Source organism: Eretmochelys imbricata, chromosome 10 (assembly GCF_965152235.1).
Source record: "Eretmochelys imbricata isolate rEreImb1 chromosome 10, rEreImb1.hap1, whole genome shotgun sequence".
NCBI classification, from domain to species: domain Eukaryota; kingdom Metazoa; phylum Chordata; order Testudines; family Cheloniidae; genus Eretmochelys; species Eretmochelys imbricata.
This window is the reverse complement of record NC_135581.1, coordinates 49,632,654-49,648,024: the sequence shown is the minus strand read 5'-3', so window position 1 is coordinate 49,648,024 and position 15,371 is coordinate 49,632,654. Positions and strand designations below refer to the sequence as shown.

The 15,371-nt window shown below is 43.6% G+C and overlaps 1 protein-coding gene across 2 annotated transcripts in view; it reads left to right on the top strand.

The window, feature by feature from the left end:
• PSTPIP1 (proline-serine-threonine phosphatase interacting protein 1) overlaps nt 1-15,371 on the top strand; it is a 97,301-nt gene that overhangs the window by 33,279 nt on the left and 48,651 nt on the right. The window contains exon 3 of one of the 2 annotated variants that reach the window (XM_077828961.1): nt 2,201-2,275. The exons of the other annotated variant lie outside the window; for it this stretch is intronic. Within the exon in view, the coding sequence (XP_077685087.1) occupies nt 2,201-2,275 (75 nt within the window). The remainder of the gene's footprint in view (nt 1-2,200; nt 2,276-15,371) is intronic. 2 annotated transcript variants of the gene reach the window in all.

The window sequence follows — 15,371 nt, the reverse complement described above, 5'->3', positions numbered from 1 at the left end:
ATAAAACACACTGTGCATCCAGGGTGCATGTGCAGAAAGATGGCTGTACACTCCCCTGATCCTGTGCAGGTCTGGCCCCGAGGGGCCATTGCAGCAGGTGGAGAATTACTGGGGAGCCCTGGCTACAACCCTTTTCCCTAGCCATGCCCCTCCCCCAGATGCAAGGAGGGGCCTCTGGCATAGAGCCCCTATGCAAGTTTTATGCTACCTGAGGATTCGCCTACACTTGGGTGATCATCCCAGGGCTGGATACATTGGCTGTGGGGCTGCTTTACGCTGCTGCTCCAGTGGAGCAAAAGGCCCAAACGCAGGTGAGGATTGGAGCCGAAGTCCTTATCTAGGGCAATGACACCATCTCTTATTTTTAAAAGAGAAATAAAAAATGAATTTACTTTTCACTCTTTACTCTGCATTTCCTCTCACTTTATCCAATTAAAGTAGTCTAGTCAGTTTCACTTTGAAGGCATCTCTTGCAAATCTACCGTGTTAAACAAAGGTAGTGAAGTGCTGCTGGGACCATACTTGATATTTAGTTCCCTTTTGTCCCAGAGGATCCAAAACCACTTGCACATACGCAGCTGCGTGTGCCCATCAACCACCACTTTGAAAGGGCATTCACCTTTGGGGTGGACTGCAGCAATAAACGGTCAGACCATAGAAGGCGTTGGTAAAGATGTGAAATGTCAGCAGAATAATGTATTCAAAATCTGAAATCGAGTGCAGCAGGTTGTAAAATAAGGCCTATCACAGCAAGTATGTACAGAGAAGTATTTGAAAGGCAACTAGGTGCCTTTAAAGACAGAATCAATCAAATAATCTTATTGTGGCAGGGACTTGTCTGAATCCATATGGAGAACACCTGGTGTACTACTTGTGCCAGATAAACAACAAAGGACAGAGTGACAAATCAGGGAAATGAGGCTAAGATTAATGGGGCCTGTTAGGCCAAATAGCCATACACTTGTCTGGGAATTCCTTTTGGATAAAGGAGATAACTTTCAAAAGTGCCCAATTGACTTAGGAGCCTCAGTCCCATTTCCAAAAGCAACTTGGGTTTCTAAGTGTTTTTTTTTTAAAAATGACGAGTCCGGTGGCACCTTAAGGACTAAAGAATTATTTGGGCATAAGTTTTCATGGGTAAAAAACCCACTTCTTCAGATGCATGTTTTTTTAATGAAAGTTGCACAGAATTTGAACCTTTAAAGGTCCTAAAATCAGAGGGCAAAATGCATTTTTTTTAAACCTCATGGTTTTGGGGGCTGTGGTGAGGGAATGACTTATGACTTTTGAATTCCCATGTTTGATAGTGCTGGATCTATCCATAGGTTGACCAAGACTACTGATAAGATGGAGGGGAGTTACAGGAGTTGTTAATAGAATTAATGTTTGGGCCCCATAAAGGAGAACTGCAGTTCTCATTTAAAACAAAAGGTAGGTTTCTAAGCCTTTGTGAAGAGAGCCTGAAGACATAACCAGACTGAAAGGAACAGGGATGGAAGGACCTAACAATCTTACATGCATAGCATTTATGTAAAATGAGTGAGTTAAGTTTGCTGTTTGTCCCAAAGAAACATTGTCCTAATCCTCCCCGTAATCTTATACCATCCTTGTGCATAGAACAGGATCGTTGTGGACAGAATTTGTGTGCATTTGAGATAGGTGGCAAAATTGCACCCGTTGTGTCAACAAGGCCCTTTCAACAGCTGCTGTGATAAAATCACTGACTATGACTCATGCCCAAATAAATCTGGTAGTCTTTAAGGTGCCATCAGACTCCTCGTTGTTTTTATGGATACAGACTAACACGGTTACCACTCTGATACGAAGTGTTTAAGTCACTTTTGAAAATGGGACTTATGTGCAAAAGGGCACCTGCTGGGGACTCTACTTGTTTACACCAAGCATACGCCACTCACTTATCGTCCAACTTTTCCACCCAACTATGAGCCACGCAAAAACAGAAGAGCCAATTTAATACAAAAATGTATTCTCTTTAAACAGGTAAGAGCTTCTTCGAAGTCAGAGGAGGACATCAGTGGGTGTCTTCTTAGATGAGCTTTTGATAGCAGTAGCACTGGGGAGAGAGAATAAAGATAGCTACAAACGAGTTGTTTGCATCTTAGAGTCGGCTACAAATACATTCTTGCAAACATGGGCCCAGCCTCAACAGAAGAAAATAACTAAGGAATTTTGTTAACAGGGCACAAGCAGAAGAGAGATATGGGAAAGAGCTGGTTCAAATTGCCCGAAAAGCAGGGGGACAAACCGAAATCAAGTAAGTCTTTTTCAAGTTCGTTGCATTAAAGTGCCTCCTGTTTGATATATCAGATACATGGCTTCACTGTAGAAAGGGTCAGGAACGTGCATTTCACACTGAACTAAGCTAACGTTTCAGTTGGATTGGGAAGCCTTATTATCCAGTAAAGCTCAGTTCATCTCATGAAGCATTCTTTCTCCATTTGGCCCCTCTTGGCAGCTTGGTAATAAAATGGCAGTTGTTACTGGGAGTTTCCTGAACAAGTTTTTTTTCAGTATTACTGACCTCTGCAACTGGTCTGTGAAGGAATGAAAGGGAAGAGAGATTGGGATTTGGGCAGATCTAGAAATCTTGGTAAAGCTTATATTAGAAATATAGGCCAAGTTCTAGAGCCACTTGAAAGGCTTTCACGCTTCAGATCTATTAGTTAATGTACTGCAGCATGCTAAAACAACACATGGTGCTTCTCCATGCCCTCTACTGTTTGCTGGCAGTATGTATAAGATGCGGGGAAGGAGGAGAGGTATGCGTCGGCAGGGAATTCTACTTCCTAAACAGCGCTGCAAGACTGATGCTATTACTGATTGACGCGGCAGTAATGAGACATCCTGTCATTACAGCCATAAGTAATAAGTAGTAGTAATGGCGTATTAAGGTGGAAGAGGATGAAGATTTGGGGTCACAGTAGTTAGGGCTGAAAGAGTGGACTCCAATCTATACAAACCTGCACTAAAGATCCCCAGGGTCACTCACCCCCTCCAGCCCAGATCTGATTTCTTAATTGCATCCTACTGGTTTGGTCAATTTATCACTCACTTCCCTCAATGTGCATATGAATTTCTGTTAGTTTTTAATGGAAAATCTGACCTCAAACCCATGGATTATTTCCTGGGCACCATCACAGTATGCAAGTACCAATCAATCACCTGTTTCACTGGCCCTCATATGATGTGACATATCCCAGATTAAAGGGCCTATGGGGAAATGCTGAATTTGACTCTGGCCATTAATTTGAACTCTTAGATGAGCCTAGTAAAAAGCTGCAGAAAGATTTGAGGCTCATACTAAGGGACATGTCTGGCATTATTTTTCTTCACATGCTCTCCCTTTCCTTTGCTGTGGGTCTGTAAGAAAATCCAGTAAGTTAAAAGGAATATGGAAGAATTCTTTTGGCTGGGAAAATCAGTTTCTTGCAATTTCCGTTGAAGATGGCTTTAAACATTCTGATGGTTCATTTCATAGAGTGAAAATGAAAAAAGAAAAAAAAAAGACTAGTGGTTTCAGAATTGAAAGAGTGGATTAATGATGGACTGTTTCGTCTCCAGTAAATCTGTATGCCTTTTAAAAGTTCAGGACTTACAAGAAAATTTCTTCAAAATTTCCTTCCTGGCAAAGTAGGGCCAGCAGAGATCGTGCATAGAGAAATGGAGGGCTTTGGCTGCTGTTCTACAACTTCAGTAGATAACCTATGGAAATTTGATCTAAAGATAGGGCCCAGGCTTCAGCACTGGGATATGAATCTGAATTTCCCTAAAGTTTGGGGATGTTCATATCCAGGGCTTGGGTTCAGGCCCATCTCTACTTTACACTGGTATTTATACTACTTTGTCATGGACAAAGAGGTGAATACACTGGCACAATGTGTTGAAAAGCTCATTTAAAGAGGAATGTTTCTATAAAACCATGGCCAGCCTAGTGGTAGTGATCCTCTTCTCTATGATGCATATTGTCCCAGATGTCTCACTGTAGTGGTATATTGGTGTTGAGAAGGAGAGAGAGTACCTTTCATCACTCCGCATCCTCTCTATAAGGTGGGTAGAAAGCTGGCTAGATTGTCGGGCTCAACGGGTAGTGATCAATGGCTCCATGTCTAGTTGGTAGCCGGTATCAAGTGGAGTGCCCCAAGGGTTGGTCCTGGGGCCGGTTTTGTTCAATATCTTCATAAATGATCTGGAGGATGGTGTGGATTGCACTCTCAGCAAATTTGCGGATGATATTAAACTGGGAGGAGTGGTAGATACGCTGGAGGGGAGGGATAGGATACAGAAGGACCTAGACAAATTAGAGGATTGGGCCAAAAGAAATCTGATGAGGTTCAATAAGGATAAGTGCAGGATCCTGCACTTAGGATGGAAGAATCCAATGCACCGCTACAGACTAGGGACCGAATGGCTAGGCAGCAGTTCTGCGGAAAAGGACCTAGGGGTGACAGTGGACGAGAAGCTGGATATGAGTCAGCAGTGTGCCCTTGTTGCCAAGAAGGCCAATGGCATTTTGGGATGTATAAGTAGGGGCATAGCGAGCAGATCGAGGGACGTGATCGTTCCCCTCTATTCGACATTGGTGAGGCCTCATCTGGAGTACTGTGTCCAGTTTTGGGCCCCACACTACAAGAAGGATGTGGATAAATTGGAGAGAGTCCAGCGAAGGGCAACAAAAATGATTAGAGGTCTAGAACACATGACTTATGAGGAGAGGCTGAGGGAGCTGGGATTGTTTAGCCTGCAGAAGAGAAGAATGAGGGGGGATTTGATAGCTGCTTTCAACTACCTGAAAGGGGGATCCAAAGAGGATGGCTCTAGACTGTTCTCAATGGTAGCAGATGACAGAACGAGGAGTAATGGTCTCAAGTTGCAGTGGGGGAGGTTTAGATTGGATATTAGGAAAAACTTTTTCACTAAGAGGGTGGTGAAACACTGGAATGCGTTACCTAGGGAGGTGGTAGAATCTCCTTCCTTAGAGGTTTTTAAGGTCAGGCTTGACAAAGCCCTGGCTGGGATGATTTAACTGGGAATTGGTCCTGCTTCGAGCAGGGGGTTGGGCTAGATGACCTTCAGGGGTCCCTTCCAACCCTGATATTCTATGATTCTATGATTCTATGATTGTTTGAAGAGCTACACAGATTGACTGAGAAGGGACTCTTGTTCAGGATATTGGGGTATAAACCAGACAAAACTGAGATCTAAGCATGGCACATAATAGCATGACTAATGAAAATATAATATACAGTTTTTATAGCCTATATTTTGACACCATGTCATGTTTTTGTTTGCTTGCCTGGATATATGCTGGAGACAGCAACTCTGCACCTAAGAAGCTGAGACAGAGTCAGAGAGACTCAGAGAGCAAACAAACATACTAGTGATAGTCAAAAAGTTTCTAAAAGAACTGCACCACAACTAACCTCACATTCCACATTCTAACAGCCTAGCCATTAAATGAAACAAAACTTTTAAGTCTATTTGAAATAGTGTCATCTGGTCACTCCCAATAGTATTCCAAAATTTAGACTGAACCAGGAATAAAATGTCTTGGCGTGTTCAAATGCAGCTTTTGAAGCTGCATCTGGGCAACAGTAAATCTGAAATGTAACCTAAGGATTTTGCTAAGCATTTGAATTTGTGACTCATATTCAACAATTAGCAGGAAAAACAGCTTCAGTTTTTCTTGCAGAGCACTTCAGTGAACTTCCTGTGTCATGCCATATATAGAATCATAAAAGCTAGAGATGGAAAAAAAAAAAAACACAAAACCAAAAACCCATCACAGGTCACTCAGTCTATCTTCCTGCCAGTACAAGATTGTGCCCTAGTCTTTTGTCCAGTCCAGTTTTAAATGTCTCTAGGGAAGGGGCTTTCCATCACTTCTCTTGGGAGATTATTTCATATTCTAGTAGAGTTCAATGTCAGGAAGCTTTTCCAGATACTCAGCCTAAGAGTTCCCTCTCTTAATTTCATCCCATTACTCCTAGTTTTTTAGGTTGGTACAAGGGAGGAAAATTTAACCCCATAAATACCCAATCCCAGAGAACATCCAGAACGCCCCAGACAAACAATGGCAAGGCCAAGATGTTAAATCTGATGGAACATTACCAACAACTGCTGACTGAAGTGACTGATGAACTAGTTGAAAAATACCCCCATGGCTCCCACAAGTCACAGTGATTCTCTGAAGAACTTACATGAAATGAAGCAGGAAGGCAAAAGGGGCATAAAACCTACACAGCCCCAGTCCAAGAACAGTTGGCCTACTGACAAAGAACCACTGGCAGACCTACACTGCAGACAGAAAAGCAGCCAAGGGAACCTTCCTCCCAGACACAATTGCATCTGCCAAATCACAGAAGCAGAACTGTGACATGCAGCAAACAGCCTAATAGACCCCCAAATGCCCATGCCAATGTGAACTAGGATGATCAGAAGAATGGAAAACTTATCTTATGAAAGGAGACTCAAAGAGCGTGGCTTGTTTAGCCTAACCAAAAGAAGGCTGAGAGGAGATATGATTGCTATCTATAAATATATCAGAGGGATAAATACCATGGAGGGAGAAGAATTATTTAAGCTCAGTACCAATGTGGACACAAGAACAAATGGATATAAATTGGCCATCAGGAAGTTTAGACTTGAAATTAGACAAAGGTTTCTAACCATCAGAGGAATGAAGTTCTGGAACGGCCTTCCAAGGGAAGCAGTGGGGACAAAAGACATATCTGGCTTCAAGACTAAGCTTGATAAGTTTATGGAGGAGATGATAGGATGGGATAGCCTGATTTTGGCAATTAATTGATCTTCAACTATTAGCGGTAGATATGCCCAGTGGTGAGCTGGAGCTGGTTTGCACCGGTTCATGTGAACCGGTTGTTAAATTTTGAAGCCGGTTTAGAACCGGTTGTTAAAGGGGTGTGCAAACTCCGGCCCACGGGCCACATGCGGCCCACCAGACCGTCCTGTCCGTCCCACCTGAGCTGTCGGCTGGGGAGGCTCTCCTGTGAATTTTTACTCACTCGCTCTAGGCCTTCGGTGGCACTTCGGCGGCGGGTCTGACCCGGAGCGACTGGAGGACGTGCCACCGAAGTGCCGCCGAAGGCTCGGAGCGACTGAAGGAACCGGTTCTTCAGCTTCTGGCAGCTCATCACTGGATATGCCCAGTGACCTGCGATGGGATGTTAGATGGGGTGGGATCTGAGTTATTACAGAGAATTCTTTCCTGGGTGTCTGGCTGGTGAGTTTTGCCCACATGGTCAGGGTTTAGCTCATCGCCATATTTGGGGTTGGGAAGGAATTTTCCTCCAGGGCAGATTGGCAGAGGCCATTGGGGTTTTTCGCCTTCCTCCGCAGTGTGGGGCACGGGTCACTTGCTGGAGGATTCTCTGAACCTTGAAGTCTTTAAACCACAATTTGAGAACTTCAATAGCTCAGACATAAGTTAGGGGGTTGTTACAAGAGTTGGTGGGTAAGATTCTGTGGCCTGCATTGTGCAGGAGGTCAGACTAGATGATCATAATGGTCCCTTCTGACCTTAAAATCAATGATTCTACGATTCTACCAGTTCTGCCCAACTTCACAGTCAATTGTTGCCACTGGGCACTTCACATTTCTTGCCCCCAAGGGAGCTTAGAGACTGGGATCTTCTCTAACGTCCACTCTACCTGGAGAAGTGGCCTGGGAACTAAAGAAGAGCTGCAAGAATAAACTAGCTGCAGTACAGGAAAGCCTGATCAGGTCTTCACCTCAGCCCAGCTGGGACGGGAAAGGAGTAAGGCTAGGAGACTAAGCAGCACCAGTGAACACCGGCAAGAGGGAGCAGCCACCAGGGTTCACCTTTATGAGCTAGCTGCCTCTTCTCTACAACAGCTACCTTGGGTTGGTAGGTGTACAGCCTGCAGCTAACTGTTGTGTGCCATGGAGAGGGGAGAGCGGAGGGCTGGCAACTCACTGGTCAAATGGCTGGCTGTCCAGTTTAGGCTTGAGGGAGGACCAAGCAGCCAAGAGATGGATCCTTAGAACCAAAGATTCATGCAGAGACTGGGCCCCAAAGGAAGAGACTCAAGGCTAGCTCTTAAGGGGTAACCAAACTCTTTCAAGCCTCCAGTAAAGTTTTGGATGAAGTTACTCGTATTTTATCCAAACCAGCCTTCCTGTGCATCACATGCCTAGGACAGTCTGCTGTGATAATTCCCTGGTAAAATTAAAAGGTTCCCCTCTCCTAAATTGGATCCAACACAACGAAGGCGTGGCCTCCAGTGATAATGGAGACGTTCTTGCCTTCTAATACCCCATTCAATCATTTTTGCCTGAGTTTAGCAGCAGTATTCGCTCAGGAGTCTGCATCACAAGTAACAACTAATGGTTTCTTAGATACTCAATATAATAGCTGTTTCAGGTTCACCACAAACAAATTACTTGGCCAGTGAGAAGGCTTGAGTGGGGATTCTAAGGCTGTACAATGAGGAAAGCAGCCATGGAAATGGTAGGAAGAGGAATTTTGACATAAACTTAGTTGAGTTATTACTAATAACTCAATGGCACCATTTGTACAACAGAAAAGTTACCGTAACCAAGGCCAGAAAGTATGATGATTTTTAAAAAAAAGTATTAGCTTTTTAAATGTAATTTTAGTTCAAAAATATTATTTATAAATGAATCCGGAGAAGAACGCAGTCTGAACACAGGCAATAGGAGTCAGGAAATGCCAAGTTCTAATCCTTTCCCACACAAGTTCTAATCTAATTTACCCATGAAAACCATCATTAACATGCAGTTAAAGTTGCAGGTACTCAGCAGCGCTCTGTGCTCCACCTGCCCTTCCAGAACAGAACAGTTTGAAAAGCTGGGAACACAGAGTTACGCTGATGCTCCCTGCACAACCTTACCTCTGCCCCCAAGGGGGTGGCAATAGAAGCCGGGAATATAACAGTACCTCACCTCTCCCTAGCAAACCTGCCATTTTCTCTGTGGTCCCCACAACTTTAAATCAGTACTTGGCCTGCTGGCCCACTGACCCCTCCCTGCTGCTCAGAGGGGTGCAGTGGAGATGGGAAAGCTCTTTGAAGATTAAAAGCACCGTGCACGTGTTAAGAATTATAGTGACAATTGTCAGATCAATTTTACCAACTTTTTAAAGCTATTATATTTTCAGTAGTAGAAATAATTAAACAAAATGATAAAAATTGTACAAAGGTACAAAACCTCTGAAAGAACATAAAACATAATAATGTAGATCTGTTATCAACAGAAGAGAAGAATTTGCTTGTAGACCATTCCCTTTTTTAAACACTCCCTGCTATTATTCAACTAGATTATTGTCCTTTTCTTCCAGTGGCCTAGCAACCTGCATCCCTAATCTCTGTCTGGCTTCCCTCTCCAATTATTTCTACATGTGTACCAGCCACTTGCTGCTCCATGACTCCAAGAGAAGGTGTAGCCATCTATTCAAATACAACCACAACCCTGTAAGCTTTTCCCACTGCTTTGTAAAAAGAAAAGGAGTACTTGTGGCACCTTAGAGACTAACCAATTTATTTGAGCATGAGCTTTCGTGAGCTACAGCTCACTTCATCGGATGCATACCGTGGAAACTGCAGCAGACTTTATATATACACAGAGAATATGAAACAATACCTCCTCCCACCCCACTGTCCTGCTGGTAATAGCTTATCTAAAGTGATCATCAGGTTAGGCCATTTCCAGCACAAATCCAGGTTTTCTCACCCTCCACCACCCCACACAAATTCACTCTCCTGCTGGTGATAGCCCATCAAAAGTGACAACTCTTTACACAATGTGCATGATAATCAAGTTAGGCCATTTCCTGCACAAATCCAGGTTCTCTCACTCCCTCACCCCCCTCCAAAAACCCACCCCCATACACACACAAACTCACTCTCCTGCTGGTAATAGCTCATCCAAACTGACCACTCTCCAAGTTTAAATCCAAGTTAAACCAGAACATCTGGGGGGGGGGGGGTAGGAAAAAACAAGAGGAAATAGGCTACCTTGCATAATGACTTAGCCACTCCCAGTCTCTATTTAAGCCTAAATTAATAGTATCCAATTTGCAAATGAATTCCAATTCAGCAGTTTCTCGCTGGAGTCTGGATTTGAAGTTTTTTTGTTTTAAGATAGCAACCTTCATGTCTGTGATTGCGTGACCAGAGAGATTGAAGTGTTCTCCGACTGGTTTATGAATGTTATAATTCTTGACATCTGATTTGTGTCCATTTATTCTTTTACGTAGAGACTGTCCAGTTTGACCAATGTACATGGCAGAGGGGCATTGCTGGCACATGATGGCATATATCACATTGGTGGATGTGCAGGTGAACGAGCCTCTGACAGTGTGGCTGATGTTATTAGGCCCTGTGATGGTGTCCCCTGAATAGATATGTGGGCACAATTGGCAACGGGCTTTGTTGCAAGGATAAGTTCCTGGGTTAGTGGTTCTGTTGTGTGGTATGTGGTTGTTGGTGAGTATTTGCTTCAGGTTGCGGGGCTGTCTGTAGGCAAGGACTGCTCAAATAAATTGGTTAGTCTCTAAGGTGCCACAAGTACTCCTTTTCTTTTTGCGAATACAGACTAACACGGCTGTTACTCTGAAACCTGCCACTGCTTTGTGTGTACCCAAATACGTTATGGCAGTTATCGCCACGTGGTGCTGTTATACAGTCTTCCATGTTTCCTGTCTTAGCGTGAGAGCAGATGTTCTGTCTTAAGAAGACATGCTGTGCATTGTTAGTTTTGGTAACACAAGATTCTAGGTAGAAGCAGCTGTGCCAGCAGCAAAGAGTACTCACTGCATTGGTGTCTGATTAGAATTAATTCTTGTGGCAGTTACTCCCTGGGACCTTGGCATTGGCGTTAAAATGATCCCTGGAAGAAGGGAGAACCTGCATACAGTTTGTGACCACTTCTGTCCCAGGGCTGGTGTATATGTCTCAATAAGACAAGCCATATTTAGAATTTCCCCAGACTCCACATCACTGATTTCTCCTCCGTTGGGAAACTGATCTGTAAGCCCCTCTCCCCTCCTCCTCCCCCGCTCCCAAACATCTGCTACTGATTGGCAGGGGGGCAATCATATAATAAAGCACCAATGTTGAATGAGATCTGACTACAGGCACCCAGCGAGCTAAACAGGATTTTAGTAACAAAACCGGTTAAGCAACAAGAAGATGAAAACATGGTGTCTCCATCTTTATCCCCATTGGCAGTAGCACCCTGAACAGTGGCTTTTATCAGTAGATTATCCTGTTCTGGTACTGACTTCAGTATTTATGTCAATGAAGGACAAACAAAAACATTTTCAACACTAGTTCAGAAAGCACAGTTGAGACTTGGCCTACGTGGGAATGCGCTCCAGGAAGTGCCAGTCACTCTTTGTGAACTGGTACTGAAGATGGCCATGTCTGGCCTACGCTAATCGTGAAGCCTCTCGCAGTCAGAGATCTGAGGGGGCTCTGCTGTGGCAATTCCATTTCCTAGTATAAGAGAAGTTGCTGCTGGTTACCATGGTAATAGCAAGCAAACAGTCCAGTTTCCTTCTTAAAAATAATAAGTAGCCTCTCAAACTGTTGGCTAATGTTCAGCTGCACAAAGTTATTTTATACAGATAGCCTGATCCAGGCAAATTTAGGCACTGTAGCTGCTTGTTCTTGGAGCTCTGCAGCTGTGGAAGCTACTTCCGATCTGGGGTGGAGTGAGTGTATCCCTCTCTAGCCTTGTAGTCCAAATTTAACTCATTGGTTGGGTGGGGGCTTTTGCCAGGGCCCTGGCTAATTTGTTACAACACATTAAAGGAAACAGAAGACTGAGCCCATCTCCCTTACAATGGGCTTTTCTCCAAGCATGTTCACCCTAGAATCCCAACTGTCCACCTTGGGTCTTATGACAGGGAAGGAGTGGAGAGACTGGCTGGCCTCCCCTTATATTTTAATCACCTTTATCCTCCAGTGTACTTTGGGACCTCCCATCATTGGTGCATTTGGGATGCAGGGGTTTGGGAGGCCCTAGTGAAAGAACTGGAAAAAGAGGCCACCAGACAAGAACTTCAAAGGGAGGAGTAGGGTATATCAGTGCAAGTATGGTCAAGGTTTTCAGAGCTTTTAATTAAAATAAAGCTTGAGATATTTGCATGGCTGCAACCTAAAATTGTAGTCAAAGTCTCATCTGCATGAATGTTAGATTGGGGAGGAGAGAGGACGGGTTTAGGACTTTTAACTTTCTCCAGGCTTTGGACTTGAACATCGCTCTGAAGCCTGAGAGACCAGATTGTCATATTTGGGCAAAAGTGGCAAAGATATGAAAAACATCCGTACGTTTCACACAAGTGGGAAAGGATGTCCCCAAAGGTTTTTAAAAACAGCAAGGCTTTTCAACTGAATAACAAGCTACACTGAGTTTGCAAGTGCTCAATGGTGGTTTGCTGTTAGGACTCAGGGCGTGCAGTAGAGCTAGTCTCCAGGCAGCCTCATCACTACAGCTGGCCTGCTGCAGGCTACCTGATTGGCTAGAAGGGCCAGCAGGCCGGCTTGTAAATCAGCAGCAGCTTGCTGGCTGCTCAATGCTCATGCCCACCACTGTGCCTGCTCCTGTGTTACCTGGTCCTAGATGCTTGCATCCAGCCTTGCTTCTGTCCTTCCCCTGCCTTGAATCCTCCTTGCCTGCTACTCTGCTTGCTCCAGTTCCTGACCTCTGGTTTGACCCTTGGCTCTGATTACTGACTCCAGCTTGATAGACTCGGCTCTGGTATCTAGCTCCTGACCTACTGCTTGACCCTTGGCTCCAGCCTCTGACCCTAGTCCTTGATTCCTGACGCTCACCACGACCACCAGGCTAGATTGCCCTTGTCCTGGTTGGGTGACGTGCACAGTGATGGTGCCTTGGCACGTTATGGCTGATTCACAGCCAAACATGTGCCCTTTGAGGTTTAAGGGAAACAGTCCTTTTGTGCTGCAAAGTGGATCCATGCTTGAACTCAGGAGTATTCCCCGGCTCCTCAGGACCACAGAGTTACACTCAGCAAATGAGTTGGAGAGCCTGATTTTCAGACGTGCTGAGCATTCACAACTCCAGCTAAAGTGGGGAGTTGTCCTGTAATAAAGAAGAAGCAGAAGCGGGTTAAGCCCTGCCTTTTCTAGCAGGTTAGCTTATTTTATTTTTATTCTTTGCCTGCCTCTGCTTCTCCTTTCCTTGTCTCTTCTCATGTACGCTATCTCCCCTCTTTTTTCCTCCCCCCGTCCCATTCTGCCATCCTCTTCTGCAAACCCACATCTGTCATGCATTTCTCTGCAGTGCTTAAAATACTGAGAGTCCTGCACTGAGCATATACTCGAGTCTCTCAAATACAAAGCAAAATTCATAACAGACTTTGAAAGATGTGCTATATTTATACATGGTGAATAAAGAAAGGAGCTCAGATACTTCGTTGATAAGCACAGTATAAGAACATATATATAGAACAGTACAGGTCATGTTGAATTTTTCTGTATTGTGCACATCAACAAGTTGCTCTTTGATTTGCAGCTCAAATCATTTGAAAAGTTGCTTTCCTGCATGGTCACTTTACAGCAGAGCTCTTGTTCTCCACTCTAAGGCCCTGATCTTTGAAAGTGTCTGCACATTGTACTTTGAAGTCAGCAAGACTCTATGAAAGAGTAAGGGACCATGCACATGGATCCCATTATAGGATCTATAACTAGATTAGAATTGACATGAAATGAGGCAGTGAGAAGCTGTCAGACGATAGAGGGCAGAAGTGGTTATACTGCGTAGGTCCCTTTGTAGTTTAGATTTTGTTAGGCTGGTGTAGGAATATGGGTCTTGTTGGAGAGACTAAGGAATTAAGTGTACTTTTTCAGTCACAGTTACCTGTTGAAAAGTTGTGGACTTTCAACTAACCTATATTTTCATGGCTCTCATTATGGGTTTGATGAATGGATTTACCACCTACCTAAATAAAAATGAGTTAAAAACCTTAGTTATATGTTTAAAGCCATTATGTTACTTGCTTTATTTTGTTTTCAACTTTATGATACAAATGTTATAAGTGATTCTGAGGGTGTTTGTATTTTCTTATACTTCGCATACAACTAAGCATCATGGCATCAGAAGCAAAGTCTTTGCTAAATTTATGATGGATCATAATACACCTAAAGGAACTAGCAAAGTTGGTCTCCAAATTTTTTAATTGTATGTTCTAACCCAGGGGTCGGCAACCTTTCAGAAGTGGTGTGCCGAGTCTTCATTTATTCACTCTAATTTAAGGTTTCGTGTGCCAGTAATACATTTTAACGTTTTTAGAAGATCTCTTTCTATAAGTCTGTAATATATAACTAAACTATTGTTGTATGTAAAGTAAAATAAGGTTTTTAAAATGTTTAAGAAGCTTCATTTAAAATGAAATTAAAATGCAGAGCCCCCAGGACTGGTGGCCAGGACCCGGGCAGTTTGAGTGCCACTGAAAATCAGCTCACATGTCGCCTTTGGCACGCGTGCCATAGGTTGCCTACCCCTGTTCTAACCTGACATCAGATTTGGTCCTGACTAAGCTCCCCTATTGGGGGCCTAGTTGCAATATGGCATTCCCCCAACATAGTTTTTAACCTGGCGTAGCTTGGTCAATCCCAGGTGCGGGATATAGGGTTGACCTCAACTAGCTGCACGGAAATAAAAGTTTTCTGTGCCTTGTCCCCAGTAGGATCTAGTGTACACTAGAAAAGGTTTGCTAGTATAGCTACACTGGGAAACCCTCTTAGTATAAACACAGCTTATACTGGCAGAACTGTGCTTATACCAGTTTCCTGAGGTGTAGCATCAAAAGGGGATTTTGCTGGTATATTTGGCTGTATGTTAAGGCTTTTGCGGATATAAAAATTGCATACAAATAATCACACCCCTGACATTATTATACCAGAAAAAGTGTAGACCTGACCTCAAGATAACTATTACTAGGTAAAAACACACCTCTTTTTGCAGTGTAGACATAGCTCCAGATTCATAATACATAGGAGAAAACAAACAGCCTTTTAACTCATTTCCCAAACCATGCTACAGCATTAGACTTTGCAAAAGAATACCATGACTGCTGAGAACAAAATTAAGCCAAGGAACTGAAGGACATGAAGCGAAAAAATTCTTTAATTGTCTATGTAAGCCAATTGCAAGATCCTGGGTAACAAACAAAAGGAATTGGATTTGCTTATTTATGAGCACAAATTTGATTTACCTGGTGTTACTGAAACCTGGTGGGATGAGTTACATGACTGGAATGTTAAAATCAACGGTTATAACCTATTTAGGAAGGATCATGTCGGAAAAAGGGGGGGGGGGGATGG